The 15,259-nt window shown below is 47.6% G+C and overlaps 1 protein-coding gene across 5 annotated transcripts in view; it reads left to right on the forward strand.

Moving 5' to 3' along the window:
- VPS13D (vacuolar protein sorting 13 homolog D) overlaps positions 1 to 15,259 on the forward strand; it is a 171,515-nt gene that overhangs the window by 121,455 nt on the left and 34,801 nt on the right. For 4 of the 5 annotated variants that reach the window (XM_053280941.1, XM_053280945.1, XM_053280944.1 and 1 more), the window contains 5 exons: positions 47 to 196; positions 1,633 to 1,729; positions 3,052 to 3,200; positions 4,090 to 4,224; positions 5,871 to 6,038. In XM_053280941.1, the coding sequence (XP_053136916.1) occupies positions 47 to 196; positions 1,633 to 1,729; positions 3,052 to 3,200; positions 4,090 to 4,224; positions 5,871 to 6,038 (699 nt within the window). Of the gene's footprint in view, positions 1 to 46; positions 197 to 1,632; positions 1,730 to 3,051; positions 3,201 to 4,089; positions 4,225 to 5,870; positions 6,039 to 15,259 lie in introns of those variants that run through there. The other variant, XR_008312635.1, reaches the window with a different exon arrangement.

Below are 15,259 nucleotides of genomic sequence, written 5' to 3' on the forward strand. Positions count from 1 at the left end.
ATTATGAGACAGGCTACTACTGCCTCCTCTCGTGTCCTTTCTTCAGGTGGACAACCAGCTCATTGGTACCACGCAGCCGTTCATGCTCTTTCTGACCCCCAGAACCAGTGAGAACGAAGCAGCAGAGACGGGCCCAGCGGTGCAGTTGAATGCCATGAAATTTCCCAGTAAGAGACCTTTAACTGATATATACAAGGTAATCCTGAGTGAATGGTGTGATTGATTGATTAAGTGCCATCAAGTCGGTGTCAATTCTTAGCGACCACATAGATAGAACCTCTCCAGGATGATCTGTCTTCAAATAAGCCTTGAAGGTCTCTCCGTGGTGCATTCATTGCTGTCCTAATCGAGTCCATCCACCTTGCTGCTGGTCGTCCTCTTCTTCTCTTTCCTTCAACTTTCCCCAGCATTATGGACTTCTCAAGGGAGCACAATGTGTCCAAAGTATGATAGTCTGAGCCTGGTCATTTGTGCCTCGAGTGGAAATTCTGGATTGATTTGTTCTATGATCCATTTGTTTGTTTTCCTGGCTGTCCATGGTCTCCTCAAAAGTCTTCTCCAGCACCAATGTTCAAAAGCGTCTTCTTGTTTCTTCAAAGTCCACCTTTCGCATCCATAGAGTGTCATGGGAAAAACCATGGTCCGAACGATTCTAATCTTTGTAGGTATAGGCACGTCACGGCATCCTAATCTCTTTTCCAAGGCCTTCATTGCAACCCTACCAAGTGCTAGTCTGCGGCGTATTTCTTGAATGCGTATTTCTAGCTGCCAATGTTTGCATTCCATGCAAACCTGGACCAAAGCTATCTCTTTATTACGGTCATCGACCAGATAGATGATCGTAAAACGATCATTTGCCGATCATTTGCCACAGACAATAAGAACCTACATCAAAGTAAGCTTCTCTTTGCATATTTTGCCAGCTAGAAAGCAAAATTTAGCCACATCTAGAGAAATGGAATCATCATGATCAGACAGAAGGTGCTGCAGATAAAACAACAGTATGGCCAAGATAATTTACTAAAAAAAAAAAGGCAAGATAAAAGCTATTCCGGATATCCTTATAAAATGAGGAAGAAAGCAAAATATATGCAGTTGTTTCAATGGCACCTGAGCCACAAGGGTGTACACGAGCAGTATAAGGCATTTTACAAGGGTCAATGCTCTCCTGAATTTTGATGTGGTTAAGCGGTGTAAATAACTTGCAAGTCTCAGAGGGAATGATCTCTGTGTGCCTCTCTGGCATTTGACAGACCATCAAATCAGCAGTCTGATCTTTTCAGATCTTTAATTTTACGTTTATATCCCATTCCTCCTGCAAGGAGCCCAGAGCGGTAAAATATGGTTGTATTTGACCCTATGACTGGCCCAGAGTCATCCAGTGAAATTCTGTGAAATTTTCTTGTGTAATTGGTGGCTTACTGGTTCTGGGCAGGGTCACTTTGTGGTTTTGTAAAAATACAGGCACAAGTTTACTATGAGAAATAACTTAAATCTACGCACATCCACAACACATCTACAAGTTTTTGTGGATACATTTAGACGAAATATTTCATATGATGTATTCTACTTACTTTTATATGTTATATTGCTGGTGCATTGGGAATAAAAAAGTTCTCCCTCTTTCTTTAGCATCTGATGATCACGGCTCGCAAGTTCACAGTCCAAATTGAGGAGAAACTGCTCCTTAAGCTGCTGAGTTTCTTTGGCTGTGATCAGTCTGAATCAGGTACGTTGTCAGATGTGGAGTCTGTAAATAAAGGAAATGAAAAATTATTGGGAAAATTTCATTGTTGGGACAGGGAACTTGAGTTTTGGCTACCTAAAATGTATCTTGGTTCCCATTTCAATCTTCTCTCCCGTCTAAGAAGTCCATTTTAAAAATTTGTTTGGGGTCTTAAATCGTCGTTCCTGGAGAGTAATGGAAATGCCACTTCCAAATTATATTGTGAATGTTTTTTGTTAAATTATTTTGCAGTGTAGTGCTGAAAAGGGGTGCTAGTTAAGGATGCGTGTGAAACGCGATTCAGCATCCAAATCTCAGGCCATCCCTTTAAAACCGAGAGCCCCTTTTAACACGGAAGAGAGCGGGTCCAGCCCTGCTCCTCCTCCATTTGTCACTATTTCCGTAATGAGAGCACTCCCCCCAGCTATGACCGCATGCCGGCAGGGTATTTCCCAGCTACCCCTGCGGGATGCCTGCATGCACATGGCCTCCGCACATGCACGGCGGCCATTTTGCGAGGTGCTGCAGCCGCAGTATTTGTTCCCCATCTGAGCATGGCGGGCTTGAAGCTGACGCGTCCTCAGCGACGTGTCCGCTGCAGAAGGGGAGGGAGGAGGGTGAAGACCCTCCTTCTCCGCTCCTGATTGGCTGGCTGCATACTGATGCTCAGCCGACCCCTCCCCTCAGCCTGACTGACAGGCTTCAGGAAATGAGCACTCCGTATCCCCATTGAAATTAACAGGACAAGTGAAACTATGCCAGTGATTTCAGTAAGATGGCGATGAGTAAGTTAATGTTTTAATAGTTTTATATTGTGAACCCGCCCAGGGACCTTTTTTGTATGGGGCAGTATATGAATGTGATAGATAGATAGATAGATAGATAGATAGATAGATAGATAGATAGATAGATAGATAAAGTTAGTTTGGATGTGAGTCAGTGCCTGGGGTCACCTGTCTCCCCAACTGGGACACTTAAATTTGTGTGTCTATTCTCTGCCTCCCTCGCTCCAAAAATCTCTGTGGAGTAGCTAAGCTGAATGTTTGCAACCGAAAGGGTACACTTCTTGAAGCATTGTTGGAAGCCCCTACTTAAAAACAACCAGTTCTTATGAGAAGAGACTCCGATTCCAGCTCAGAGAGGGCATCAAGAGGGGGACGACAGAGCACAAAGCCGAACCTCTCATATCAGAACATTACTAGTTGTTCTTGCTCAGATCCAAACGTCACTGGTTATTCTGGGGAGGGCGCGGTGTCCTTCGCAATGGCCGTGGTAGTGACATGGTCCTCCCAGGCTTGATGCCCATGTTGTGCCGTTGGCTGCAGAGGTCGAAAGCTACGACGAAAACCTCCACGAGAAGCCTGTCGATCAGAGCGGGGCCCAGAAGCGCTACTACTTTGAGAACCTCAAAATCAGCGTGCCGCAGATCAAGCTGAGCGTCTTCACTTCCAGCAAGCTCTCCTTGGACCTCAAGGTACGGCTGCCGAGAGACCCCTTGGCTCTGGACATGAGCTGTCTCGTGATCACCTTGCAGGGTGATCATAGGTAGTGTTCTGCAACAAAGCACAGAATCTGTAGTTGGGGGCCCCCAGAAATCACATTTAGAAAAGCAAGTTTCTAGCCCTCAAGGTTCCTAAAGACACAAACATAGTCATCCAGTTCAGACGTAGCCCGGAACCGTGTGTTTGCACCTCTCCCATTCTCCCGTCTGCGTTTAGACGACGGGGGGGGGGGGCTACCTCTCTGTGGTCACGGATTCTGCAGAGAGGCAGGCGAGCTGCCTGTGCAGAAGGACAGCCCGCACAGCCAATCGGGCCGGAGTGAGGGAGGAGCTTCGTCCCTCAACTCCGGCTCCGTGGGCCCCTAACTGTGGTGCCAGTGTCCTTGTTTTAACTGTTAGTTCGTTTTATGCTGTTTTTATCGTTTGGATTGTTAACTGTTAATTGATTTTAATGGTGTTTATTTTGATGTAAACCGCCCTGAGCCATTTGTGGAAGAGCGGTATAAATCGAATAAATAAATACATAAATAAATGCATAAATACGTAATGCTGGCACCACAAGACTGGAGTTAAGGGCAGTGTGGGGCTTTAAGAGGGGTTTAGATAAATTCGTGGAGGACAGGTCTATCATTGGCTACTAGTCGGAGGGCTACAGGCCACCTCCAGCCTCAGAGGCAGGATGCCTCTGAATACCAATTGCAGGGGAGCAACAGCAGGAGAGAAGGCATGCAGATACCTCCTGCCTGTGGGCTTCTCGGAGGCATCTGGTGGGCCACCATGGGAAACAGGATGCTGGACTAGATGGGCTTCCTTGGGCCTGATCCAGCAGCAGGGCTGTTCTTATGTTCTCTTGTCTGTTTAGGCACTGAAAAGCACTCTGGGCTTTCCTCTGATCCGATTTGAAGATGCCGTCATCAACCTGGATCCCTTCACCAGAGTCCACCCGTACGAGACGAAGGAGTTTATCGTCAACGACGTTCTGAAGCATTTTCAAGAAGTGAGTGGCATTGCACTGCCGCTCCGGAGGGAGCCGAGAGCTGAGTTTATCCTCAAAGGAACATAGGAAGCGGGCTTATACCGAGCACACACTGCCTTGGTACTCCCGCCCAGAACCAAACTCAGTCCGCACACAGATGAAAAAAATTCGAGAGAACACTGTTTCACACTCCGGGGTCTTACCCAGCCTTACCTGTAAATGCTGCCAGGGATTGAACCTGGCGCCTTCTGCTTGCAGAGTAAGTTAGGGATGCACCGGATGAATCTGTGAAGCTGCCGACTGAGTCAGGCCTTTGGTCCATCTAGCTCAGTATTGTCTACACTGACTGGCAGCAGCGGGTGTTTTTCCCCAGCCCTCCCTGGAGATGCCGCCAGGGATTGAACCTGGGACCTTCTGCATGCAAAGCAGATGCTCAGCCACGGAGCGATGGCCCCGTCCCCACCACCACACATGCACCGCTACTTCCTGTCTGCTCAGCTTCACCAGAGCCTTCATCCATTCCGAACTCACCTGAGAACTAGCATCCGGGAAGGCATTTGTTGGCTGGGTTTGACTAGAATGAGATTGATTCAGCAGAGCAGAGCACTTGACACTCTTATTCACTTGACAAAGGATCAGACACACCTGTTGGGATGGCTGCAGATTGTCACATGTCTTCTATTCTAGGACTCATCATGGGACTGTGGAGAGATGGATTTGGAGGTCACATTAATGCCTTGTTCTCCCTGCTTGTTGCCTTGCAGTGGCCCAGACACTGGTGTGTGTGCTTATCACACTCTCCTCTGCCCCACACACATACACACCACACAATCAGTTTTTTCACACACACTATGTTCGTTCTCTCTCTCTCTCTCTCTCTCTCTCTCTCTCTCTCTCTCTCTCTCTCTCTCTCTCTCTCACACACACACACACACACACACACACACACACACACACACACGTACGTTAAAAAGAGAAGTTAAAGCCTCAAGTTTGCAGAAGGAATTAGTGGTTTCATTAATATCAACCAATTTTAAAATTGCCTCTAATTGGAAAGGGGGCAGGATAAAAGACTGGTATTCAAAGAATATAGGAAAACTAAATGCAGGACAAATTATCCTCACAAATGGAAGTATATTTGAATGCGAGTTATAAAAATTACTTTTAGCAAGGTGGATTCCGTTCCTTGATCGTATTAACAGTTCTGCGTCCACTTATACTAGGCCAGAGTGGCCAAAGATGATTATTGTGTGAATCATTTAAGTGTAAAGTGATGAAGGCTATTTTCTGTGCCCTTTTTGATATCAATAGTGATGGGTTTTCTTTGCTAGTTTTACATGATGCATTGTTTATACCTCTGTGTGTGTGTGTTTATGTATGTGTGTGTGAGAGAGAGAGAGAGAAAGAGAGATTAAGAATAAATAATTTGTTAAAAAGAGTAGTTCCAGTTTCCCCCCAAAATTGGAAGCATTCAGAAAAGGGTGGGTGGAGGGCAACAGAGTCTAGTGGGTAGCATAAGACCAGATGTGTTGGTCTTTTAGGACCTTTCCACTCAGTGTGCTTCATCCTTTTCACACACAAAATCAGTGGGGGAAACAAAAACCCCTTGTTTCAAAGAAGAAGGGTGCCCTCAGGACTGCCAGTCATGTCTTGGTTTCCGTTGACAGGAGCTGCTCAGCCAAGCAGCCAGGATCCTGGGCTCAGTGGACTTCCTTGGAAACCCAATGGGGTTCCTGAACGACGTCTCAGAAGGCGTGACGGGGCTCATCAAGTACGGAAATGTCGGCGGCCTTATAAGGAACGTCACGCACGGCGTGTCAAATTCTGCTGCAAAGGTAATCCTAACGGGGTCATGTCAAGTTATGGAGATTCAAGGTTGTTTGCCAAAGCCCCAAGAGGGAACACCGGGGCATGTTCTACTCTCTGTCATTTCATCTCCGAAGATGGACCCAAATAGCTGAGAAAGGAAATGGCATCCATCCTGAGGCCAGGTCCACACATTTTGACCATCGGTACAAACTCAGGAAACAAATGCTCATAGTAAGGGTCTGCTAGAACTCTGGTAGGACTTGAAGCTCGGCTTAAACTGTGCTCAGAGTAGGGGTGTGTTCGATTTGACCTGGCCCGGTTCGGCCATTTTTTCAACCCCATAGAGTTCCCTCTGAAGCTTGTAAAGGGAAAACCTGACCGGATTCCCCTTTCCAAGCACTAGAACCGAGTCGTACCGGTTTGACCCGGTTCTAAGCATGAACCGAACTGCCGGCAGGTTCGTTGGAACCGGTTTGCGGCCCCAGCGGTTTGATATGAGTTCGGTTCGAACTCGAACCGAACCGCCTGGAGCAGTTCTGTGCAAACCTCTAGCTCATCGTGATGATGATGATGATGATGATAATTCGATTTCTATACCGCCCTTCCAAAAATGGCTCAGGGCGGTTTACATGGAGAAATAACAAATAAATAAGATGGCTCCCTGTCCCCAAAGGGCTCACAATCTAAAAGAAACATAAGATACACACCAGCAACAGTCACTGGAAGTACTGTGCTGTGGGGTGGACAGGGCCAGTTACTCTCCCCCTGCTAAATATGTTTGATAATGTCTGCCCCGCTAGAGACGGGAAATAAGTGATCGCATTGTTGCACTGACAGCTTTCCCCAAAATGGACACAGTAAAATTGAATAGGGTAAAAAGAGAAGTTAAGGTAAGGTTTGGGTTCGAGATTAGGGTAAGAGTGTGCTCTCTCCATGGAGTAATCTTTGGAGGACATTCCTGCTAAATTGTCATTGTTAAAATGGGTTGTAAAGTTTTAAACACTGCTTAAATGTTAGGAACACGGGAAGCTGCCTTCTACCGAGTCAGACCCTCGGCCCATTAGCTCAGGATTGTCTACATCAGGGATTCCCAACGTTGGGTCCCCAGATGTTATTGGACTTCAGCTGCCATCATCCCCAACCAAAGGTGGCTGGGGATGATGGGAGTTGAAGTCCAATAACGTCTGGGGACCCAACCTTGAGAATCCCTGGTCTACACAGACTGGCAGCAACTCTCCAGTGTCTCAGTCTTTCCCAGCCCTACCCGGAGGAGATGATGATGATGGTGGTGGTGGTGGTGATGATATTTATATCCCGCTCTTCCTCCAAGGAGCCCAGAGCGGTGTACTACATACTTAAGTTTCTCTTTCACAACAACCCTGTGAAGTAGGTTAGGCTGAGAAGAGAAGTGACTGGCCCAGAGTCACCCAGCAAGGATCATGGCTGAATGGGGATTTGAACTTGAGTCTCCCCGGTTCTAGTCCAGCACTCTAACCACTACACCACGCTGGCTCTGCCAGGGAGTGAACCGGGGCCCTTCTGCATGCAAAGCAGATGCTCTCCCACTGAGCAATGGCCCCGTCCCCATTGTGTGTGCTAATTGGTGTGCTTTCTGAATTCACAACTATGGCCCTTGCTGTCCTTCCAGAGGTGCCATAGCAGTGCGAATGAGACTAAGTATTTCTTGAGCTGAGCGGATGCGAAGAAAAAAGAAATTAAAATCGATTGAGCAGCTGTAAACCAGTTTGCCTGTTCTTCATTTGAATGCTCAGTCTGTGGTTTGGGTGCTGAACTTCGGCTGGCAGAAGCCTTGGTTTTGGCACGGTTGGTTGCATTGGAGGAGGAGAGCTGGCCTTGTGGTCGCCAGCATGACTTGTGCCCTTTGCTAAGCAGGGTCTGCCCTGGATTGCATTTGGATGGGAGATGATGTGTGTGAGCACTGGAAGATATTTCCCTCAGGGGATGGGGCCACTCTGCGAGGAGCAGAAGGTTCCAAGTTCCCTTCCTGGCAGCATCTCCAGGACGGGGCTGAGAGAGGTTCGTGCTTGCAACCTTGGAGAAGCCACTGCCCGTCTGTGTAGGCAATACTGAGCTAGATGGACCAACGGTCCAATTCAGCTGGACTACAACTCCCATCTACCCCAGCCACATTGGACAATAGGAATGATGGGATTTGTAGTCCAATAGCTGACTTGGCTTGTAGCAGCGAGCATGAATTGCCCCCTTTGCTAAGCAGGTTCTGCTCCAGTTTGCATTTGAATGGGTGACTACATGTGTGAGCACAGTTAGGCATTCCCCTGAGGGGATGGAGCCGCTCTGCGGAGAGCAGAAGGTTCCAAGTTCCCTCCCTGGCAGCATCTCCAAGATGGGGCTGAGAGAGACTCCTGCCTGCAACCTTGGAGAAGCCGCTGCCAGTCTGGGTAGACAACACTGAGCTAGATGGACCAATAGTCCGACTCAGTATACAGCAGCTTCCTATGCAACCCACTCAGTGCATAGCCTGCTGTGCATCCAGGAAGCTTTTAAGACTCCTACTGGAAATAAATCATCCAATTTTCCCCCAAGAAAAGCCTGGACAGAGTAGTAAGCGCTGGTCCTCAGTGCTGTCTGCTGGGAGATCATGATTAATTAGTGTGTCTGCTCCTGATTCAGGAGAGGCTGGCGTTTTCAGATCCTCGCCTGGAGGACATCGGTTCTGGGTTGCTTGCGGTTCTGGGTCGCCTGCCAAGATCTCTTCTCCGTGAATCTCGGGGGAAACCCGAACCGTGTCTCGAAGCATCAGTTTACCTGGTTCCTTGAAAACCGAGTTGCTCACAAGGTGCAAATAACCCGAGGCCTTCTGCGTCTGTATATTCCTTAATGAGGCTGAACTTTAAGAACCCTTTTAAAAGCAATGAAATGCCTGCAGGAATTACACCGGGAATGGTGGGGTGTCGGGGGGAGAGACCCCTCCCCTCTTTATGAGCTGTGTCTGGTTTTGCCATTGTATAGATTTTGGGTTTAATCGCTGTGTTGATTATTCCCGTAATGGTTTTTCCATGTACGTTGGAGCACGGAGTGGGTGAATGGTTTCTTTCAAGTGGAGAGGTCCTGTGTGTTCGTTGGCACAGACCCCCAGGTTAATGAAAGTTCACTCCGGAGCATTCGGCGGCATCGTTCCTCGGAGACGGGCTGTTTCTGTGCGCGAGGAAGGACTTTGATCCTAGACATAGGCACCCGAGGGAATTTCCATTCCGTCTGCCATAGCGGCAACTTCAGCTCTGGAATGACTGGGGCTCTTCCCCCCCCCCCCGCCCCCAACACCACCCCCGTATTTGCGCGTTTCTTATTTGCTCCCCTAAATGTGCTCCTATAAAATCCTACGATGATTCCTCCTTCCGCTGGAGACTGAACTTTCCACCGCAGAAGTTCAGGATGGGTTCAACTCCGCCCTTGGACACCAGTTCTGGTTTTATGGCAACTTCTGCCAGGGAAAAAGAGAGGCATTGTGTTTTTGTGTGTGTGTTTTTTTTCCCCTTCCCCCTGAAAGACGTGCCTCTGTGCCAAATCTGATGGCCTTGTGACGCTTAGTTCGAAGGAAATGTGCATGCCAGGCTTGGAGCAAACTGTTGCTTGCGTCTCAAGGGGACTTTTTTAGACCGGACTGGACAAGAGAAAGCCGGTGTTCAGTTTCGAAATATAAATACATAACGGGTCACTGGTTATGTGTAATCCGTTTCTGGGCCCAATTCAAAGTGCTGGTTTTTAACCTTTAAAGCCCTAAATGGCTTGGGACTGGGTTACCTGAGAGAGCACCTTGCCCGATATGTCCCCATCCTTTAAGATCTTTTTTGGAGGCCCTCCTCTGGGTGCCTCTGTCAAATAAGGTGAGGCTGGTGACTACCAGGCAGAGGGCCTTTTCAGTGGTGGCACCCCGTTGATGGAATAGCCTCCCCAGTGAGGTTTGCCTGGCTTAATCTCTTTGCTCTTTTAGATGCTAGGTAAAGACCTCTTTGTTCGTTCGCCCAGGCCTTTTAAATTTGGGTTTTTCAGATTAGGTTCTGATTTTTAACTAATTTTAAAATGAGTTTTTAAGCTGCTTTGTATTGTATTTTGTATTTTCTTTTCACCTTTTTTGGTCAGTCATGATTTAATGTGTTATGTGTTTTGATTGTATGTTTTAATCCTCTGTGGTAAGCCGCCCAGAGAACAATTTGTTATGGGGCAGCTAACAAATAAAGTTGTTGTTGTTAGTATTATTGGTATTATTTCTTATTTACACAGACAGGTATTATTGACTGGTTTGTCTAATCCAGACATCGAGTCCTTCCCAAGGACCTGGGATGGCTGAATTTTATTATCAGTGGTGGTGTTGTTGTTGTTATAGGTATCGTCGCAGAATATAGGCTGTTCCTAGTAAAGCTGCTTTTTGTAACTGGCTGATGGTGATTTCTGTGGCCCTGATGGTGTTGAGGTGCTCTTCAAGGTCTTTTGGAACTGCACCCAGGGCGCCAATGACCACTGGGATTATTTTGGTCTTCTTCTGCCACAGCCTTTCAATTTCAATTTGTAGATCTTTGTATTTTGTTATTTTTTTTTTCTATTTCTTTTTCTTCGATTCTGCTATCCCCTGGTATTGCTATGTCGATTATTTTGACTTGTTTTTCTTTCTTCTCGACTACAGTGATATCTGGTGTCTTGTGTGGCAGATGTTTGTCGGTTTGTAGCCAGAAGTCCCATAATATTTTTGCATCTTCATTTTCTACAACCTTTTCAGTTTTATGGTCCCACCAATTTTGGGGCTTCAGGTAGCTTGTATTTTTTGCAGATGTTCCAGTGTATCATCCCTGCTGCCTTGTCATGCCTTTCTTTGTAGTCAGTCTGTGAGAATTCTGCACTAAATGGACCAGTGTTCTGACTCAGTATATGCAAGCTTCCTATGTTCCTTAAGGGTGGAGAGCTGGTCTTGGGGTAGCAAACATGAACTGTCCCCTTTGCTAAGCAGGGTCCATCCTGGTTTGTGGGTACTGTAAGATATTCCCCTTAGGGGATGGGGCTGCTCTGGGAGGAGCATCTGCCTGCTAGCATGCAGAAGGTTCCAAGTTCCCCCCTTGGTGGCTTCTCCAAGAGAGGGCTGAGAGAGATTCCTGCCTGCAGCCTTGGAGAAGCCGCTGCCAGTCTGGGTAGACAATACTGAGCTAGATGGACCAATGGTCTGACTCGGCATAAGGCAGCTTCCTATGTTCCTAAGCTGGGGCAGGGCTCATTTTCCTTAAAGGAGCCCCCACATGGGGCTGTGGAGGAACTGTGCAGGGGGAATATTCTGCAGGGCAACTGTACAGAACATTCAATGCTGCCCAAAGCTTCACACGGACCCAAGGAACAATGAGTCAGGGGGCGGCACTCGGAGTTGTAAATGTCACCGTTATGAAACCAGCCACTCCGGTCCGCGGTTTGCATCCGGACTGTGTTATCCATGAGCACTCCCACTGCAGTTCTCAAGGCCCCCCTCCTGGAAAGAGGGCTCGACAGCATAGCCTTCCAAAGGTGATATGGCCGTAACTCAGTGGTTGAGCATCTCCTTTACGTGCAGAAGATCCCAGGTTCAATTTCTGGGAGCATCTCCCCGTAGGGCTGGGAGAGACTCAAGCCTGAGCTGCTGCCAGTCAGTGTAGGCAATACTGAACTAGATGGACCAAGGGTCTGACTCAGTAGGAGGCAGTCTCTTACATCTTTAGGAGAATCCACAAACATGACAGAACAGGCACTAGACAGAACTGGATATCTGGTCCACAATCTTTGCACACAGGGTGGCGCCATCATAGGAATCTGCCTTATACTGAGTCAGATGCTCTGTCCATCTAGCTCAGCATTGTCTGCCCCGACTGGCAGCAACAGGGTTTCAGGCAGGAGTCTTTCCCGGCCCTGCCAGGAACACAGGAAGCTGCCTTCTACTGAGTCAGACCATTGGTCCATCTAGCCCAGTATTGTCTTCACAGACTGACAGCGGCTTCTCCAAGGTGGCAGGCAGGAATCTCTCTCTCAGCCATATCTTGGGAGATGCCAGGGAGGGAACTGGGAACCTTCTGCATGAAAGCAGGCCGGTGCTCTTCCCAGAGCAACCTCATCCGCTAACGCATGTCGTCTCCCATTCAAATGCAATCAGTCAATCAATAAAATAATACCATGTCCAAATTATTAACTGGAATAATAGCAGATGAAGTAATGCAACACATTAACTAATAAGGAGCTTCCAGTTGAACAGAAAGGAAATCGCCCAAACACCAGAGGCACAAAAGACCAGCTGCTGATTGACACAATGATTTTAGAAAATTGCAAGAGAAGAAAAACAAATCTGACTCATTGCCTCACACATGGATACTAAAATGTTTAGAAACAATTGATGTCAGCAAAAACATTCAGATATTTATTTAAAAAGCAATGAGCATGTGGAGTACACAGTTAACAATCAATGGTGAGACACTTGGACAGGTTAGCATTAGAAGAGGCATTTTCCAAGGGGACTCACTGTCCCCTCTGTTATTTGTAATCGCCATGACCCCACTTTCACAAATACTAAACAAAACAGGCCTCGGATACCAAACATCTAAAACATCCAGTAAAATAAACCATCTGCTGTACATGGACGATTTGAAGTTGTATGGAAAGTCCCAGTCAGAAATTGAATCACTGCTAAACACTGTCCGTATATTCAGTAGCGATATAGCAATGGAGTTTGGACTAGACAAGTGTGCTGCATTAATAACGAACAGAGGAAAAACAAGAAAAACAGAAGGAATAGAACTGCCCAATGGAAGCAAGATCAAGAACCTGGAAGAGAAAGAACATTACAAATACTTGGGCATTCTCCAGGCTGATAAACATCACACACGCTGAAGTTAAAAGAAAAATTGGAAGTGAATACATCAGGAGAGTTAGAAAAATCCTCAAGTCCAAACTCAACGGTGGGACCACCATACAAGCCATAAACACCATACAAGCCACAGGCTATACCTGTTATCAGATACACCGCAGGAATAATAGACTGGACCCAGGCAGAGCTAGAGACGCTGGATTGTAAGACCAGGAAAATAATGACCATCAATCATGGTCTGCACCCCCGCAGTGATGTAGATAGGCTATAAATCCCTCCCGGCTCAGGTGGAGGAGGAATGTTGCAAGTCCATCAAACAGTAGAGGAGGAGAAAAGAGGCCTTGAAGAATATATCAAGGACAGTGAAGAAGATGCACTTCAAATGGTCAACAACGAGAAACTATTCAACACCAATGAAACCAAGCAGGCCTACAAGAAAGAACAAGTCAAGAACCGAGCAGAAAAATGGAAAAATAAGCCCCTGCATGGTCAATATTTGCACAATATAAGTGGAAAAACAGACATCACCAAGACCTGGCAATGGCTTAAGAATGGCAACTTGAAGAAAGAAACTGAGGGTTTAATACTGGCTGCACAAGAACAGGCACTAAGAACAAATGCAATAAGAGCAAAAGTCGAAAAGTCAACAACAAACAGCAAGTGCCGCCTTTGTAAAGAAGCAGATGAAACAGTGGACCATGTAATCAGCTGTTGTAACAAGTTCCCTTCCTGGCAACATGTCCAAGATAGGACTGTGAGAGACTCCTGCCTGACACCTTGGAGAAGCCGCTGCCGGTCTGTGCAGACAACCCTGTGCTAGATGGACCAAGGGTCTGACTCAGTAGGAGGCAGCTCCTGATGTTCCTGTTAACTGAAGGATTGTGATAGGAGAGATACCCTGTATTGAGCCACTCTGCCATTGGCGCGTCCCGCCATGAATCCAGTCTGGCAGTTTGCAGCCAACAATCTGGCTGTCTTGAGTACTTCTGAGACTGTCTTCTGCTGCGTCAGGCCAGGGGTCCATCTGGCCCAGCCCTGTGTTCACCCTGTGCTCTCCAGGGTTTTCAGACGAGGGTCTTTCCCAGCCCTAGTTGGAGCTGCTGAGAACTGGACCATCGGTCATCACAAAGCGGTGCTCCTTCGCCAACAAAGCTTGTTCCGACCGCAGCGGTGAGGTCACGGCTTTCCTGGAAACCTGGATTTGCTGCGGTGGAGTGAATCATCCCTGAGCCTTAAAATGTCCCTTAAGTGCCTACTTGACAACATAATACTTGGAAGAAACTGGGGTCAGAGGAGGCAAATCAAAGTGGGCCGGCCACAACGGGGACATAAAGGCCCTGCAAGCTATAAATGTCAGCAGTGTTGAATCCTCACGACGAGAGCTCAACTTTCATGTTAAAAATGTGATGTTTTCTTGGAGCCAGCTGCAGCTGTCTCCGCCGCCCCCCACCCTGCTGCCTGTATCGGACTCGTCTCGGGTTAGAAAGAGCATCGTATCTGTATGACAAGGAGATCAGCCCGTGCAGTGGCGCAGTTAGAATCCAAACCATTCTTATGCACACGGGACAGGTGATATCTGGATTAGAGGGATGTTCTCGAACCACGGTTCGAGCACCGGTTCAAGCCCTGGTTGGGAGCGGTGAGCCGGAGCTTTAAGACCCCTTACCTGCCCTCTGCCGCCACATGAAGCTTCCTGCTGAGGCAGCACCCAGTGGCAGCGCCTAATTTTTTTCATCTCTGTGCAGAATGTTTTCTTCTGGGCGGAAGTATCAAAGCAGTGTGTGCACACACATGCATTCAGAGTGGGGCCTTCCCAATTCAACCTCAGCAAGCTCTAAAATGAACTGAGCGGACATCCAGAAACCTGTGTTGTGCACATCTTAGAGGGAACAGTGGTGGCACCCAGTCCAAGAATCCCTGCGCGGCACCAGCACGCACACGGGGAGGCAGAGAGCAAGTAAGGACCTAACCCCTGCTCCCTGAACAAGAGGGACCTTTTAAAAGTGGTGATTCTCTGTACTGAGCAGGGGGAGAGCAGCTGGCCCTATCCGTCCCCAGCACAGCATCCCTCCAGTGGCTGTTGCTGGAGTCTCATCTTACGTTTCTTTTTTAAGATTGTGAGCCCTTTGGGGACGGGGATCCATTTTATATATTGGTTCATATAGTTATCTGTTTATATATCTCTGTAAACCGCTTTGGGAAGTTTGGGGGAAAGCGGTATATAAATATTTGTCGTATTCGTAGACGTGAAGCTCCCACTCCTAGCCAGGGTTCAAGCTGCAGTTCAAGCACATCCCCGCTGGCTTGCATCAAGCTAGCAATCCAGGGGCTCTGAGACTGGGGTTGGACCACAACTCCCATCATCCTCTGCCACGCTGGCCAGGTCCCCAGTGC

Source organism: Hemicordylus capensis, chromosome 16 (genome assembly GCF_027244095.1).
Source record: "Hemicordylus capensis ecotype Gifberg chromosome 16, rHemCap1.1.pri, whole genome shotgun sequence".
Taxonomy (NCBI): domain Eukaryota; kingdom Metazoa; phylum Chordata; class Lepidosauria; order Squamata; family Cordylidae; genus Hemicordylus; species Hemicordylus capensis.